General features: G+C 35.8%; 1 protein-coding gene across 1 annotated transcript in view; it reads right to left on the bottom strand.

Annotated features, from left to right (window-relative positions):
* Positions 1-331: 331 nt before the first annotated feature.
* Positions 332-18,938, bottom strand: part of PGR (progesterone receptor) — a gene marked incomplete at both ends in the record, with an annotated part of 30,239 nt that continues 11,632 nt past the window's right edge. Inside the window, 6 exons of the mRNA XM_084226489.1 lie at positions 332-487; positions 1,906-2,063; positions 5,117-5,247; positions 8,448-8,592; positions 9,975-10,277; positions 17,618-17,734. Of these exons, the coding sequence (XP_084082615.1) occupies positions 332-487; positions 1,906-2,063; positions 5,117-5,247; positions 8,448-8,592; positions 9,975-10,277; positions 17,618-17,734 (1,010 nt within the window). The remainder of the gene's footprint in view (positions 488-1,905; positions 2,064-5,116; positions 5,248-8,447; positions 8,593-9,974; positions 10,278-17,617; positions 17,735-18,938) is intronic.

Below are 18,938 nucleotides of genomic sequence, written 5' to 3'. Positions count from 1 at the left end.
TTCAAGAGTGTGCAATGTGTAAGAAAAATGTGTAACTGTTGTTATAAATCTGGAAAGTCTATTCACTGTCATTCATATGCATATCTAAAAAGCAGCTTAGACAAGTTTACAAAACATTTCTTATGACTGTTGTGATTTTTGCAGTTAAGGAATCAGGAACTCACAATATGTACATCAAGCTTGAATGGCTTGTGTATGTTACAGGTATAAAGCAGTCGGCAGGGTAAAAGTATGTGAAATATGCTTAAGTCTTGACATTGCAAAATCTTGACCAAAATAAACAAACAAAAAATGACCCAAGTATCATCTCTGTGATAAGAGAAAAGACATTTCACTTCTTGTGAAAGAGAAGAGGTTTCACCATCCCTGCTAGAATCTTGGGTAGCTGTGCAGCAATCACCTCTGACATCATCTCAGGGAATTCAACACTCAGTGCACGGGACTGGAGAAAGGTGTTCAAACAGAAGAGATGGAGCTGTTTCACCAGCTGGATTTGATAAAATACAAACATGATCAATCAGGCTAACAGTAATGCAGCCACATAGACATGCTTAAATCACTTAACTCATACATTCATCAGCTCACCTCATTCCATACCTCACCCTGTTCTTTCATGAATCAGTAATGAGGGTACTTGCCAGACCGTACTAATGGCAAAAACCATACATATAGCTATGTCAAGTCATATAAAACCACTGCTCCACTAATATCACAAAGTAGTATCACCTTCATTCAAGACATATGTGACAAACAATGGCAACTACTTAACAAGATTTCAACCTTTCACCTTACTCTCACACTCATGTGTGTGCTTTGGTCACTACCTGCTATTTAAACACTGCTCTCAGAGGTAGCATTTGCTACTTACCTGTGAGCTTTGCCATGGTTTTCATTATGATCATATCCGTGTACGCTGCAAACACTGAACTCCACAGACTCATCCCTTGAAAGCAACTGCTCAGCATGTGATTATTACATCTCTTCTAGCCTCTCTGAGAGGTTCCAATTTTTATTTCAGACCAGTGACCATAATGTTGTTAAATATTGGACTATTTCTGCTACCTTAGGCTTTAATATCACACAATCTCTCCAGTGTGATGATTTTTCTCTTCCTTGTATCTCCCATCACTTTATCAGCCTGAGCTGAAACAGGACTTGAATGGAGATGCTCCATGGATCAAATATCACTTTGTTATTTTGCAGCAAGCCTCTCTCCCTCTTTCTCTTCCTCACAGGTTATTTTATTGTATGCATTTAAAAGGAAGAGATTGAATTAAAATAAAATGCAGATTTGCTGAGTTCTGAAGAATAAAAAGATGCAAAGAACTCCTTGGGAACCCCTCACAACCAACCCTGAGTTCAAAAGCGTCCAGAGCATGGTATCTAGAATTGTCAAAGATCACTCAATTTCCAAACCTAGACAGATACTGAAAAAGTGGTATAGAATATTCACATATAACCAGTTGAACTAAGGTTGGAAAGCCAATCTTGGTTGCCTTTCACTAATTCTTAGTAGTCTGACTTTGCAACTTGAATTGCCTCTTCCTCAAACTATTTTCCTGAACAAGTATACACATGCTCACACACATATATATGCCACCCCTACCAAAGCCCACAATTGTACTGGTTATGTTACACTAAAAATGAAACAAAATTACAGCACTCTAATGCATGTTTCTTAAATACTTTGATCTTGTATACCATAAAATACATGCACAATACAAATACTGATGTTGAATATACAGCTATCTAGTCACACAAATAGAAAAGATAATAAAGGACAATAAAGGATTATTTTGTGTGTTCTTCTCTTGTTTAGCAATGCTGATGACTCGCTTCCACAGAATTACTTTTAAGAAATTCCTTCTTACATAAAGAGCAGAAAGCATTAACAAATAAACTTACATCGTGCATGGAATCCATCAGTTTTGTAAGCTGATAGAAACGCTGTGAGTTGGCCACAACGCCTTTCTGGCGCAAACCAATTGCCTTCACCAGTTCTCTGATGTAACTTGTTCTCATCTCATCAAATTGGCTTTGACTTCTTAGACCTTCCAAAGGAACTAAAAAAAAAAAAAAAAAACAAACCAGCTGGGCTACAATTTACTCTGAAGGCAATGAAATTTAAAGTACAGGAAAAATGTACAGTATTTCATGCTGTACAGTGCAGTTCATTATTATGTGCCAGGTACTTCTTCCCTTTCAAGAGTTACTCCAAAACCAGAGATACAATTAGTTAAAAGGATATAGCAGGAGCAATCAGTTCATTTTGCTAATTGCCTTATGTCTAGAAATATCCCTAAGCTTCAGCTACATGTGTTTGCTGGGAAAAAAAAATATGGCTTAAGGAACCACTCCTGTCTTTGGGGAAACACGTTATGGACTGATCCATGTTTACACTGCTGTAGGTCTGCTCTCTTCACAGCAAATTTGTGGTAGAGAGATCTAGCTGGAGTGCTTTAAAATGGAGTCAAGGAATGAACTAACAGCTATAAAGCAGTGCAGACATTAAAGCTGCCAGGGCTCAGACCTTCTGTTTGAACCTCTTTTACTTAATAGAACCGATCAGAGACTTAAAGGTGAACAGCTTCTTAGAAAAATGAGCAAGGAGGAGAAACTGGTTGAACTCCCTCTTCTCTTAAAGGTTAAGTGTGAGAATCAAAATGAGGACATGGAGAGAACACTGAGGAAAGAATGTTAGTAGCTGCTAGTGATAAATGTCATGGAAAAAGAATACCCTAATTTTCAAAGCCTGGATGATTCTGGACATTACTTCTACAGAGAACTGAAGAATGTTTTAATTTAAAGTGGCTCTGATGGAGTTTAGGGTTAGATGGAAGTTATCCCTGACTTACATCTCTAAACCAGCAGTTAAGTCTTTATATTTCCCCTGCAAATTAATTTTGAAGGTTTCTTCCACCAATGAAAATCCTTTCTCCTCTGAATTCTTCAAAAAGACAGTCACATTCCTGCCTAACAACAAAAAGTTCCTTGTAGCTATCTATTTGAGCTGCTCCCTTCCCCTGAACATATGTCATGAATGAGGATGCTTTTATTCAGTGGCACGAACCCAGCCAAAATCTTACATAACAAGATTTAGAAATTCCTTTAAATCAGAAGTCTGGAAAGCATTACATTTAAGCCTCAGCCAACTCAAAGAAAAAACTGTAAAATCAAATATAATGTTAAAATTTAGGCTGGGGGTCCATTCAGAACTAGAAAAGTATTGAGACTGACAATCAGTTTATTTCAAATTCTTGTTTCTTTGGAATTATCTAAAAATTTCAGAAACACTTCATCTAAATAATAAATTGAACAGAAGACACAATGAGAGACTAAAGGATTAGACCTGATTTACTGTTAGTACACAAAAGACTGAAATGGCTGTACTTTCACAATTGAAGTAGATTAAGATGAACATCGTGACTAAAATAAAAGTAGTCTTAAAACATCTTAGCCTAACAACGAGGTTATATGGCTTTTTGAAAATACTTTTGTGGAATTATATTTATACAGTACCAAATGTTTATTAAATGTCTCAGCAACAACTGTTAGGTGTGTTCCTTTTCCCAAAGATCTGACAAATTGTTTTTTCCTATAAGACAATAAATGCAGAAGAGAACAAAAAGCAAAACTCATCAGAACAGGTAGAAATACTGTCTTTTTTTAAAAGCAATTTCTTGCATATACATAAACATATCATCTATAAAAAGAGCTTCTGAATGCAATGCAGTTGATAAAGAAAGGTAACTGGATGAATTCTGTTAAATTGATGCACTCAGAAATGAGAGGGATTGCACCTACTACTGTAATGCTTTTTTGAATTTAATATGAACTTTCTGGAACAGAGATAGCTGAAATGTCACAAATTTTTCTAAATTTAACTGAAATTTCAGAAGATAGACAAGAGAGTTTATGTGGGATGAAAACAAGGTGGAAAGCATTTAAAATAGGAATACATTCATATTCTAACAAAGCAACTGGAATTATGTCAGGATTTTTATCCACATTACCTTTACTGCTTTAGCAGAGTGTATGGCATTTTGCTATTCTTTTAATAATTTCCATGTTCATATGAGCTAAATTTAATCTTTTTAAACTTACTCTCTGCTGAGACCAGTTTTTTGGTTTTTTTTTTAAGAATGGGTTTATGCAAATACCAGCCATATATACAGATTGAGAGGGACTAAATTTTTATTCTTTATCAATTACTTAAACTTTGTAAAACCAAGAAGCAGGTCATGCAGGATTTGCACATCTCTCCTCTGACCTTGTGTGTTGAGAACCAAACTTCTAGATTATTTCAACTATATTTTTCAAAAGTGCTTATTCTCATTTCTAACAGCACCTGTACTTCTTTAAAACTTTCTGTTTGGGGATTCATAACTAGCAATTATAGCCTCAGCAGATGTAAATTTTACTATTCCAGAGAAGATTTTGGAAGAGAAATTCACCAGGAACCACATTTCCTACGTAAAGGGGAATGCAGCTGTACGCTGCATTCTTTAAAAGATGCGTATAATTAAGTGACCACGGATTTTGTTTCCAGAGAAACAAACCAAAGAAAAACATTTCCATTTGTTTATATCTGTGCTAAACTTCACCTACTTATAACTATAAAAAGTTGAATAAATGCTTGTATTGTTTGTCAGGGCCACTTCCCTAATTCTTTTGAGCAAACATGCTTTAACATCTTGGTCAAGATAAAGCCCTCAGTCCTGATAATTTATTAAATATTTTTAAACATATTCTAATACTTTTAAGGTTGTTTTGGCTTGGCTGAGGTTTTTAAAATCTGTTTAGAATCACTTGAATTGATGTTTCCAGGCAGAAATACTGCACAGTTGTTTTGAAAATGTATAACACAGTATAGCCATATGTCAAAAGGCGATCCAACATTTCCCCACTATCTTTACACACAATAAAACCAACAATGCATCACAAATTCTTTGTTCTTTATAAACATTACAAAAAGTATTTTTTAGTCTTAGAATACTAACATTCCACCTAGGACATTTCCATTTGTTAAGCCAAGAGCTTAGTGATTGTCAAGTTAAACAACGTGGTTCAAAACCCTTTTAGTAGTGATGTGTTACAAAGAAATAAAAGAACCTACTTGTATTGAGAAGTAACAGTGCTTTCATACACAGGAACTCTTCTTGGCTAACTTGAAGCCTGACAAATTCCTGTGGGAGTTGCCACATGGATAGACACAGGGAATAGAACGATGATTCTTTCATCCTCTGTCTTACACCCAGAAAAGTTAAAAAAAATAAATTAAAAAATATGAAAACAAAGACGAAGAATGGTTCCAGTACTAACTGCTTGAAAGAAAGGTCTTATTAGCTGTTTATCACATTACAAAAAATAAGCTTATTAAGATAAGCTTATACACATAAACAATTTTCTGATTTTTTTTGTTCCTATGCTAGTTTCATATTGTAATGAATGTGCTACTATTTTGCATGTTTAATCTGCTATTGCTGTCCAGAAAAAAAAAACCAGAAAACTAGCAAAGCTGAATGCTAACCACAAAAAATAAGGGGAGTTTATTAATTAAACATACCCTAATGACTAATGTGAAGTACTATCTTATTTTTGAAGTGCATAGATTCTTGTATCTCTGTAAAGATTTCAAAGCATAGAAGACAAATCTGAAAGTCCATAGAAAACTGGTTCTTAGGTTTTCCAAAAAATGTCCGTATCAAGATACTTTGAAACAACTCTGACCCGGTACTTCTGACAGCAATGATATTACTTTGTACCATGTTGTGCCATTAAAGAAAGAGTTAAAAATGTTACATGTTAAGTAAATGGAGACATTAATACAACCTTTCCTAAACTCCCACAGAAGTAACCTGAGCAAATCACACGGGAAATACATTAAACTGTGGGGTTTTTGCAGCACTTTGATACTACTTTTCTCTCTGTGATTTTGGAATATTGAGTATATATTATTGCATATAGTAGGAGAGTAATTTTCAACTGAAACGACTGCAGTGGTAGCGTTACAAAGTTTCTAATCTAGACTGAATTCATTGCACATTAACTGGTGATCCAGTATCTTGGACTGATTTTAAAAGGTTTCATCCCAATCTAGATGAATTAGGTACAATAACAGGAAGACTAAATTTTGCTCCCACACCTGCTAGGGGTTCAGATCAGCAGTCCAACCTGACTGCAGGTAGTAACCTCAGCAAACAAAACAGAAGATATTTTCCATTTTAAAAAGACTTTTTCAATGCACTGAATTTTTTTCTTGTCAAAGTGTTACATCAGCTTGAATGAAAATTATTTCAATGTTGTTCAACATCTGGTATCTTGTACCAGCTCTTAAATGACATAACCATAGAAATTTGATCTTTTAGACCTGAATAGACTTGTTCCTCCATCTACTTTAAATCTCCTTTTCTATTACTTTTTGGTAGCATGTCTTCCTAATTCTTATCTATGAAGAGCAATAGCAGCTTTCAGGGTTTAGCAGCTTAAATGTTGTTCTTACTCAAATTTTCAGACACTGCCAATTACAAGTAACAGTAAGTCCTTGCAGGGTGTTAATACAAAGAAATCTTTTTCAAACTAGCACTACTGGCTTTCTTGGTCTGAAACTGATGCTACCAAACACGTCATTCCCAAGAAGCATTACAACTCAGTTCACTAAATGATAGAATGGCTGTGACAGAAGCTTTGGACTGTGGTTTCATGGTAATTATGAAACAACTACAGTGTGTGTTGCCCTTGCAAAAGGACTTTCTATTATCTCCTTCTACCTCTAGGCACATACTCCTGTGATTCTGGCATTAGTGCCTGCACTCCTACATGGTGAGTCATGTCAGGGATCATCTCTATCCTCTAATGAATGGCTTTTTCTGGGGCACCTCTCAGGCATATAAACTCCTTATCTGTTTGACAGCGCAGCCACAGTGGTCCAGCTCAGATAAAGTCATGGAGATGCATGACCACGACAGCTAACTTTTTTGGCAGTGTTCAGCAGTTACCCTTGCTTAAGGTGAACGTGAATGTACAAACTTAGGCATCATTGCAGATAATAAAGTTGTTTGCATTTTACTGATCTAAAAGCTAACTTATTTCCAATAAATAGTTGCAGATTGATTCAGTGCACCAGTTACTTTTTATATCTCTTTGTTTATAACATCTCTAGTATGACCCTGATGAGATGTTCTACAACCAAGAGAGGAATATGTTGTCAGCACCCAGCGCAGATTATCCTGAGTTGATAATAAGAAGCTGTCTCTGGTGGATTACAATCAGGGTTCATAAATCTCAACAGCATTCCCAAAGTACTTGAAGTCTTTTTCACAAGCTGTCAGCAGTGGTCCACAAGCGGGGTGATACTCCAAGACATGACATTACTGCTTAAAGCCATATCACTCTGTGTTTCTTCTGAATGTAACCATAAGATGTATAAGACTATGCTGGGACAACAATACAGCCAGAAATTTGTTCAATCTCTTCACTTCTAAGTATTTCAATTTGTACAGCACAATTAATAAAAATGGGAGAGGAAAGAATTCATCTACAACCTCACAGTGATGTACAGTCATTTGGAAGAGAAAAGGTCAGGAGCTATAGGGTCAGCTCTACTGAATATCTTCCACAAGGAACTTCACTGGGAGGATCTTACACATCAATAGATTTTAAAATCAGGTGTCTAGATCTTCTGCAAATCCACAGCTTAACCCTTAAACAATATGTCTTACAAAACACCTGTTTTTCTTCCAACTTGCTTCATAGCAGTTCTTTTAGTATTTTAAGAAAAGGAAAAAAAACTGAGAAAAATTTATTAAGGAAAAAAAAATACAGGGATTAAATTATGTTTTTCTGTTCCTGGCAACCTCCCATGTACTATAACAAAAGAATATAAAATTACAAGTCTGACATTATTAATTTGCAGAGCTGGAAAACTGACAAAGACTGAAATGACAAATATCTAAATTAAACAGCACAGTGAAGGAAAATCCAAGCCAAAAAGCCCCTGCCATCCCCCAGCAGAAAAGAGCAGTCTCATACAATTTTTCCTTAATATTAAAATTCCTACTTGATAAGTAGTTTTTTTACTGAGCATTCAGATTTTAAGCAAACTATTTGCAAAAACCACCCAAACAAAAAAAACCACACTCAGTTCCACTTAGTAAACATGAACTCATTGCTCATTCAGATGAAGTAAATCTTCTGACAGCATGATTTTTTTTTTTCTTAGATAATTAAAATTCTATTTGAACTGCTTTTCCTTGACCATGTACATGGAATAGTTGAGGTTCCCACAAAACCCTTCCCCAAAGATAGGGAACTTTGATACGGTCAGAGGACTTGGCCGTTAATTTTGAAACAGAACAAGTAATGAATGAAATCTTGGCCTCAATGGAGTCACATTCTCATTGGCACATAAAAGTTCAACATGCTATTCATGGGAGCATTCTACTTACTCATTTAGAATCAGATCTGGTGCAAAATACAACATCTGACCACTGACATGTTTGTATGATCTCCACCCCATGGCAAAAACCATTAGACTCATCCAGGAATACTGGATGAGGGTTATCTGGTCGTCGATATGCAAATTCCGAAAACCTGGAAATTAAATTAAAGATAGAATATTTCATAATTCTCATTTAGACAGCAGCTAAGAAGGTGTTTTGAGATTACAAATCTGAGCTATCAAACTGAGAACACCTAGAAAGACAAGTGGTTTTGGGGATGTAGCTCTCCAATGCTTGGGTAATAACTGCCTATATTTCTTTGATTGGTAATCTTTTGTCTTTTTGTTCTCATCCAGTATTTTGAAATGTTCACACCAAAATTTGTTTTACCAAAAATGAGTGTTTCAGAGGATAGGAAGGCATCTCTTTTTCCTTTGGTAAAAACATGACAGTTTGTAACATGATCACTGTAACCAACTCTCACTGAATTTATGTCAATAGCTTGAACATCAGTGTTCTTACCATAACATGCAGCTGTCACACAAAAACATCCAATATGAGTATCTTTCTTGCATTCAACTAAAGAGAGCCATATTCAGTTGTGCACTTGTGTTTGATCATTTTTGCTGTTTGATAAATTTAAAGATTGCCACAAATTATCTGAGAGAAACCAAACAGCTTCCTACCACTGGAAGTAACACTCCTGTTACTCATTGTGTGGTCCTGTTACCTCCTTCAAGCACGCTTTGGCACTCATGCTCCTCCTCAGTGAACTGGTTCAGTTCGTGAAGACATCAGGAAACACAGAGAGCTAAAAAAAAGGTTTCTTTTCTTCTCATTTAGTGAGATGAATCAATTCACTCAAGAGGTCTGTTAAGTGCCAACTGCAATTGGAAGAGCAGTGATTGAGACTACTGCTTCCTGCAGCAGCAAAGTAGTATCAGACTGAACTCACATAAAACTGTATTTTTCAGGATTTCTGCTCAATATATTGATTTCTATATATTGCAGGATGACCATGATGATCCTATTAGCATACAGCACACATACACACATAACATCGATCTTTTTTTTGATCCAGTTGTGGATCTTCATAAAGTCAATTACTTCTCATTACCAGTCTGTTTGTGAGCTGTTTAGTTCTAATTGATATTATTAATAAAAATTTTACTTTGGTGCTTTCAAAAATTCATTTTAGTAATAATAAGAATAAAGAATAAGCAGATATACAACCTTTTTATATCAAATGAATAAATAATAGAGTAAGAGGGGCTGGGGTAGAAAGGCTGTAATAACAGTCACATACAGGAACTGTCTGAGCTTCTGTGCTCTCTTGGAGTGAATCTAAATATTTAGTTGTATTCTTTCAAATGTGGTTCCCTATTAAAACATATTTGATAAGTTAAGTTATCTGATAAGTGAAAGCGTAATCATTTTGGAATTTGTAAAGAATTAACAGGCAGTCAATACTACTGTCATTAGACTGCTCCTTTCATTAAATATTTGCTTAAATACAATAAGAAATGATATTACCTGGTAGTAATTTAGACCACTTGACTACACAAAGAAGTTGCCTCTCACAAAGATGATTCAGACTGGTCAGCAAGGAACTTGGTGTTTCGGGTTTTGTATTGTCATAACCAGCATAGACAACTTCTGGCTCAATGCCTCGTAAAACGCTTATCATTGGGGGAACAAACTGTATTTCTTGATTTGGAGAAAAGGACAGCCTTTGGGTTAGAGACTGGCTTTCATCTTGAAGGGCTGCTGGCTGCTGGAGTGCAACATCTAACGTTCTCACAACTTTAATTTTGTTAAACTTTTTCAATTTTCGACCTGAAAAAAAAAATTGTTGATCTGTTAGAAAGAGTTAACCAAGAACATTAGTATTTTCCACTAGTGTTGGATTACACTTTTAATCTATACAAGGAGACCAGAACTGTCTTCAGAATAAGTTTTCTATTTTTTGGCTATTTATATAATTGAAAAATGATAATGGAAAATTCTTCAGAGTTTCTCTGTCTGTAACCTGCTCCCTTCACTAAGGGATGAACAGCATCCACCCATTAAAATTATTGCCATGAATTCTAGGTTACAGTAACCTCAGAAAGTGTTTTCTGGTTCAATTCCCACTGTTCTGTCTTATGCCAACAGCTGAGCCAGCTGGCTCTAGAATTCAGTTTCTATTTAATGTCAATTAAATATACTGCTTCTTTTACTCCCTAATATTCAAAACCAAAAATGTTAGTAATTAATTACAACACACAGAAACTCCTTCTCTCCAGTTCCCTAAGAGCATTTCAGTCTCATGGCTGAATCTTATTTTGGTGCTCAGGGGGATGAGTGAAAGACTGACAAATACTGTAAACACTTAGTCTATTTCACTTCCTAAAGCATAATTTCCCTGTCTCAGTATTTTTAACAGTTACTTCCATACTGCAGTGGTATGAACAACACTAACTGAAACAATTTAATAGCTGAACTGCCTTCCCAAAATAAGCACAGATACATGTAGTATGGCTATGGAAACATACAGGTTTAAGTACAATTCTTCAAATTTCTTTCATGGAAACAGTCTGGCAGTGCACCCTACAGACACAGAAAATCAAACCTTCAGAGGCTCAAAGGCAATAACCCTTAGTGACATATTCCCAGTTTCAATAAAAAGGCAAATCCATGCAGAGGTGACTACATGGAACACATTTGCTTTAAACAGATGCTCAAAGGCGATGAAATCCCTGCTAGATCTTTAGTTCTGCCAAACAAATTTGTCTTAGTGAAAAAAAGGTCCAAAAATGCAATAAAAATACTGATACTTATGGTCTGATTTACATGACAGGGGGACAGAAATAGACATAGGGGTGATGGCAAAACCAGTAACACTCATCATGCAATGACATTCAGGGGTCATATTCCCACTAACTTAACCACAGGTTTGATTAGTTTAATATCAAGTGCCCCAACAATCATATGCTTGATTTATCACTTGTGGTAAGAACAAAAATATTTCTAATTAGAGATTTCTTAGTAAAGAACCAAACACAGAGATGCATCTTATGTTACAGCTGAACCAAAGAAAAAAAAGCAAAACAAAAACCCACAAAAGAATAGACAATTTATTAGCTGAAAGACCTAGAGTCAATTTTTATCATAACAAACCAATACATAGTCATAGACTTGCTGGGAATTTCCCATTAAGTATTGTGTAGGCATGAAGGAAAACAGAAGTAACAATGCATTTGATGGTTCATAAATAATGATTTCAGGTATTTTCAGAAATAATGGCTTCAGATACTTTTACAGTTCAGAGAACAAGTAAAGAAAGAAACCAAACAGAATAGTTATCACATGGAAATGTTAGTAGTTAATAAGTACCCATGTTTCCAAGTGACTGAATGTATCAGAATTAATGTCACACTGGTTTGCAGAACTGCTGGTGTGCTTATTAGTAATTATGTTGCTTAACAGCCATCAGTAAAACAACTCCACTTGTTACCTATCTACAAGAGAGGTGACTATTAATAACTTGCAGCAAACTTTCCCATCTACAACAAGGAGACCACATCAAATTAATAAAAACTCTAAAGGACATAAGGAAAACAATGGAGATTTGACAATAGCTTAGTTTTTCATTTGCTGTTTACAAAGCAGGTAAGTTTTGCTGTAAGATAAATAAATGTCTTCTTTTAGTCCCATAATGGGTAAATAATACCAATCCACTCTGACAACTACTTTTCTTAATACTATAATATATACTTCTTAATGCTATATGTCTGTGCATATTTAGACAGCACACACTTTTTTTGTAACATTTTCATTACCTCACTTTAAGACAGCTAACCACTAAAGCAGTTTCTTCATACTCACTGTTCCCCTACCCTTGATTACTACAAATAGCATGTTTATATTGCTTGTGTTTCTACATGTACCTAGAAAACATTAAAAAAACATCAGTTTAATCCTACTACCAAATATGTTATGATTCTTTCCTTACTACCTAATTCTGTATTTTAATATTTTTTAACTACGTATACAGAATCATACAGACAATTAGACATTACTGATGGTAGACAATTTATATTAGAAGGGCTGGGTTTCCAGTAGAAGTTTAACATCTCCTTCTCCTTACCCTGTAACGAGGTGAAAAGCATCAATGATGTATTATTCTTGACAGAACACAATGGCCCTTACTTTAAGGTCACTATGCTCTTGCTTTTTGTGTAGAAAAAGAAGCCGTGTACACCTTAGGAGGGTGGATAAAACATAGATAAAGCAGCAAAGCAGAAGGAACACATCTTAGTTTTAATAAACCCTTTGATCCTTCCTCAGAAAATATTGCCTGGAAAATTAATTCCCCTTTTTCTGCATGTAATTACTGCACTGTCAACTGAAAGCTGATTGGAACAATGAAGGACACAGTAATTTAGTAATACAGCTGAACAAGGAATCTGTGATAATCAGCCTGAAAAAATTACAGATTCACTCATAATAAATAAATGAGTTAAGTACTTGTTTATCCCAGGACCTGATCCAGCTACATATCCTATTAGGTTTAAGATTAGAAAGGTTAATGTCTCAAGTTATGAGATTATAAAGCCCAAAGACAATTAACACTTTCACAGAAAATTACAAATATGGTACTATGAAATGAATGTTTTTATTAATACTTTCCTTCTATAGATTAAGAAAGATGAAACAGTCCATATAGGTAAATAAATTATTGAAGCTATTGGTTGCTATTCTATAATTTACTTACAACTGACTCAAAATTTCTTTCAAAATATTTCAGGGGTTTGAAATTGTGTTGAATTTAGGGTTGAGAAATAGAAGTGTTGTTCATATAATAAAATATTACACTTTTATCTATATGGTTGCCACTCAGTGACATTCAATGGAAGATAGGTGTACTTCCCCAAGAAGAAAGTTTAATTTAATTAATACAGTAATTTTTGGAAGCTTATCATTAATATCCTGTAAAATTTCAGTGTTTCTCATGTTAATTAAGTAATATAGTGGGTCTGCATTTAACTCAAGGCCAGCATTAAGAAACTAAGTATCAGAGATAAAAGAACAAAAATATCTCTACGTAAGCTCTAAATAGCAGAAATCACAAAATACACAAAAAATCTTGACCTATAAAGGTTGTAAACACAAGAAGATATTTCAAGTATTGCCAATTCAAATTAATTTAAAACACTCAAGGATGTCTCTAAGCATGTACTTTTTATTCCAAAAATTGGAAATTTGCGTATGGGCTTTTATCACAGAATTACAAAATTCCAGGGTGGGAAGAACCTCAAGGACTACCCAGTCCAACCTTCCTTGGCAAAAGCACAGTTAGACAAGATGATCCAGCACCTTGTCCAGATGAATCTCGAAAGTGTTCCACAGTGAGAAGTCCACCACTTATCTTGGGAGATAATGCCAACGGCTAATTTTTCTCATTGTAGAATATTTTCCTCATGTGTCTAATCAGAATCTCCCTAGGAGTAACCTGTACTCATTATCCCTTGCCTTTTCATGTGACTGCTTGTAAAAAGGGAGTTTCCATCTTCTTTGCAGTCACCCTTAAATAGTGGAAACCAGGGATAAGGTGTCCCCTAGGCCTTCTTTTCTCACAGCTGAAAAAACCCAGTTCACAGAATCTTTTAGCTTGGAAAAGACCTCTATGACCATCAAGTCAAAACTTTGATGCATTACCACCTTGTCAATTAGAGCACTGAGTGCCATGTCCAGCCTTTCTTCAAACATGTCCAGGGATGGTGACACCACCACGTCTCTGGGCAGCCCATTCCGAAGTTTAACAACTCTATGTGTGAAAACTTTGCTCCTGATATCCAAGCTGAATCTCCCTTGGCACAGCTTGAGGCTATGTCCTCTCACACTGTCACATGATTCCTGGGAGAAGATGCTGACCCCCATCCTGCTACAACCTCCTTTCAGGGAGTCATAGAGAGCAAGAAGGTACCTCCTGAACCTCCTTTTCTCCCAGCTAAACAACCCTGGCTCCCTCAGCTGCTCATCATAGGATTTATGCTCCAGACCCTTCCCCAGCTCCATTGTCCTTCTCTGGACACGCTCCAGGCACCTCAATGTCTTTCTTGTAGTGAGGGGCCCAGAGCACTCGAGGTGTAGCCTCAGCAGTGCTGAGTACAGAGGGACAATCAATCACTGCCCTAATCCTGGTTGTAACTCTACTCTTGATACAGGCCAGGGTGCCATTGGCCTTCTTGGCCACCGGGGCACACTCCTGGCTCATGTTTACCCTTTCCTCGTATGGCAGGCTTCCCAGCCCTTTGATCACTGAGGTCTTTGGGAAAATTATCTAAGCCCTATAACACTCCATATATGAACCATATTGTGTTGATCAGCACATCAAGTTATGGATAGGAAATTTTGCTCATGTGATACAACAAAGGAATTATAAGAAATGGCAGATGAGCAAAAGGAAGAAGGGCAACGATATAACCATAGAAAGAGCATTATGGTTAACAGCCTATCTTGAGATTTTGTTTGCAGTTTGAATTTTAAACCCTAATTTACAAATAGTATACTATTATATTATTATACTATTTACAAATAGTATAACTTCAGTTTTCCTCATTTTTGGTCTACATTTGTCTTTTCTTCTTCTTTCAGTACTAAGCACTCCATTTCAGCCTGCATAAAACAATTAGCTTCCTAATCCCCCCCAGAACTGTTGACATCACTAAGAGCACCTGAGGCATTTAACCTGAGGCAGCTGACCAAAAAAATAGAGGTGCCACAGTCACAGCTCCACTCAGTATTTCCTTTTTTCCATTGCCCAACTATTCTCGTCTGCTTTCTATTTGCTGCCAGATTACTCCTTTCCAGAAGATGGTGTAGGTGGGGATATCAGGGCAGAGATCTGATGAAATGCATGTCCCTCTAAGAACCAGAGAAACTAGACTGCACAGGCTTCTCAAAAAATGGGAGACAACTTTGATTAGTTATACTTAGGAGAAGACGAAGCAACACAACAAACTGGCTAGGTACAAAAATCTAGGATTAAATATAAAGAAAATATTTACGCTTGCTTTTTAATAGCTGAGAAAAAAAGGTGATGAGAAAGATTAAGATTTTACTCTCTTCATACCTGATAGTAATAAAATAAGTCACAGCACATTTATCCTCAGGTTTTGTAGGAGGATTTAACATCCTACTATGAGAATACAGTAATGAGGGCATACCATCTGATACATATTGCTGGCAAAAGTGCCCAACTTTTTCTGTTTCTAGTACCTACACCCCCAGCAAAATTTATATATTAAAAAACACTAGGAAAACTAGCATCCATAAATGCACACAAAGTGTAAATTTAAGTCAAGCCTGCTGGCAACTTTTCCTATGTAGCATTACTATGCAGAACAATGCTGAAGTAAAAGGACCAGACAATGATAGTGAGTCATCTCACACTCTTCTGCTTGTTGAAACTGCTACCTGTGATGTTGAAACACAGAGTTTAGTTATTGGTGTTATCCAGGGTATCATAAATGAAAATTTAGCTTAGATCATCATCAAACTTCTAGTTGTGCAAAATTCACAGTAAGGAATGAATTTTTATCTGTATTAGTTTACACCCATTAGAGTCATAAAATAGCTTGGATTGGAAGGGATCTAAAGATCAGCTAGTCTAAGTCACCTGCCTTAGGCAGGTATATATTTTAGAGGTCAAATTGATCAAACCTTGCATGTTCTCCCAAATTTTAAAAGGCAGGCAGTACATCTGCCAACTCCTTTTCCTGAGCCTTCATTCTTGCTTTGTATTTTCCGCAGCCTACTCAGGACCTCTGCTTCCTTGGCTCTCTCCTTCTCCAAATTGTGCAAACGAGGCTTTAGGTTCTGCCTTTGTAGCAATACTGTTTTCCTACTGCACTGCTACTCCAGTTTTAAAACACTACTTCAATCTGAGAAGGATCCAAAGGACATCTTTTTGTCCCTCTCCCCTCAGCCCAGTGGCACCAATGTGCTTGTCAGCTCCATTTATTTTTTTTTAACTGAGAGGTGGCACTGACTGACTGCATAAGAATGACACAATGGCCATGTGAGCAGAATACCCCAGCTCCATGGAGCTTGCATTCAGCTTACAGGAGCTGGAAACACAGAGCTGTGCAAACTATCAGTCTGAAAACTATATGCACATTTTACATTATCAAGGAATGCTGATCAGCAAGATAATGAAATGATGTACAGTATATACTGTGCCAGCCCTTCCTTCAGGAATAAAAAACAATACTTAATTGTGGAGGAGGGAATGTAGGGTTGAGCAGGGGAGAGAGACAGACAGAGGGCTTTATTGGCCTAAAATAGATTAAACTGGAAATAAAGCAGGTTTTTGTCCTTCTCCCGTTTTTTTTTAACTCTCTTTAGGAAAATATTCTATCATTTTAATATGTCCATTTTCTTATAGTCTTAGCCACATATTTCCAAGTTTTTTGCTGATATAAAATAGGAAAAAAAAAACAAAACCAAAAAAACCCAAAATGCAAAAATAAGCATCATTCCTGCCTGTAAGCACATCAAAACTTGCCATGTGACTATCTAATCATACACCATTTTCTCCCTGTAGGTTTTCAAAGGCACAGTGCTGAATTTCATTTAATGATACATAAAAGACCCCCAAATCTGTTACAGAAAGAACTAATACAAAGATGGGATTTCCCATCACCTAATATGCAAAGCCTGCAGTAATGGTACAATCACTGCCCGGCTCTCTCTGGTGGAACAGAAGGATACAATTTTGTTGACATATACTCAAAGCAATGATGAAGAGTATAGCACAAATTAGAAGAGCACAATACTGATTCCTGATTCTAGTGTCAATTTCAATCTATGTATTTTTTACCTATACCAAACTACCTGATCCAAAATTAATAACAAATACACATTATGTCTTGACGTAATTCCTTTCCCTTCAAGAAAATGAATGTAAGGATACACAGTGATTCTTACAGAAAGGTGTTTTGTCAGGGTTTCCAGATTCACTAAAAAAAAAAATTCTAAGAAAGTATAAAGCATTAGGTAATTCTTCCAAAAATAACATTTGAATGTGGTTTTTCTTTTACAGTATCAAAGTACTGTTGTTTAATCTCAAGAGACTGAAGGTAGTGTACTTGACTGCCTATTTTTATAAATCCACTTGAAAAACAGCTCACCTCCCAGGACCATACCAGCCTGACAGCACTTCCTCAAGCGACATGCTGGGCAGTTCTTCCTACGGATTTTATCGACTATGCAGTCATTTCTTCCAGCACATAAATAGTTGTGCTGCCCTGTAGGAAAGAGAAAAACTGTGTGAACACTATGTTTTCTAACATGACAAAACTATTTCCATGTATAAATGTTGCAAAAATAACTGAAGATTCAAAAAAGTGTACTTGAACCATTAAAGAACTCCTTCCTTTTATGCTAACCTTTGACCAATCATGTTACTATTTGAATATAATGCTTTGTTTGGTCTGTTTAAGGGCAAAACTCCCCATCTATGAAATTCCAAAATAATTAGCAGTCAGCATGAACTGCTTAAATGATTGTACTAACAATATTTTTTAAGTAAATCAAGCACGGAGACAGACCAATTGTTTCTTTAAAACTTATTTTTCTGTGAAATTATAGATCCTGTTTCCAAAGAACTTCAGTACATTTTGCTTGATTGATGTGGGGTTTCTGACAGCAAACAGAATGAAGAAGTTGGGTTAGTATAAAAAAAAACCCTTTAAGCAAAGCAAATGACCTCTGATGGGCAAGCAGTTCCGTGATAAACTTGCTGAAATACCAGCTGACCAGGTGCAGCCAACAGCCAAAAAGGACAAATAGAAGGAGGCTGTAACTCTGGGGTTTAGATTAGCTTAGTTTATTCCTTAATTCTGTATTTGCTTCTGTGCTACCATTTTAAAAGATAAATAGCTTAATTCTTCATTTTAGTGAAAGAAACCCAGCTGTCTGAAATTCCTTTTCATAACAATTTCTTCTTTTTTTTTTTTTTTTGGAAACTACAGGTAAACAAAAACAGTTGCCACACACATTGCCTGGCAACAAAAATGACCTTAGTAATGTTTTAATCAGAAAAAATTCTCATTTACTTTGTCCTACTAATTCTAATCATGGACTCCTTACAGGAAACATTACCAAAAGCAGACGAATGAATAAAATTCTATCTTGCTATTGGCAGCAGACCAGTAAGCAAAACACTTTGAACAATTCTTCCTTGCAATTACTTGCAGTTTTTCCTTGTATTTCTTTGCCTTTATAAGCTACAAAACTATTCAGTCTTTTGATAAGTTTAATTAAAATCCATGAGTATTATCTCAGTTCCATTGCATTCTAGTGCTTTAATGTACAGCTAATTTACAAAGGAATGCTTAAGCATAGTTAAAGTTTTATTTTGCTTTTGTTGTTTTGGGGGTTTTCTTTGGTCCTCTGATTCCAGGGAATTTGTAAATTCTTCACAAGATGGTTTGACTCCATATAAATCTT

Source organism: Fringilla coelebs (assembly GCF_963513975.1).
Source record: "Fringilla coelebs genome assembly, chromosome: 2".
NCBI classification, from domain to species: Eukaryota; Metazoa; Chordata; class Aves; order Passeriformes; family Fringillidae; genus Fringilla; species Fringilla coelebs.
Note: the sequence above shows the minus strand (reverse complement) of the source record. Positions and strands in the feature narration are given on the sequence as shown.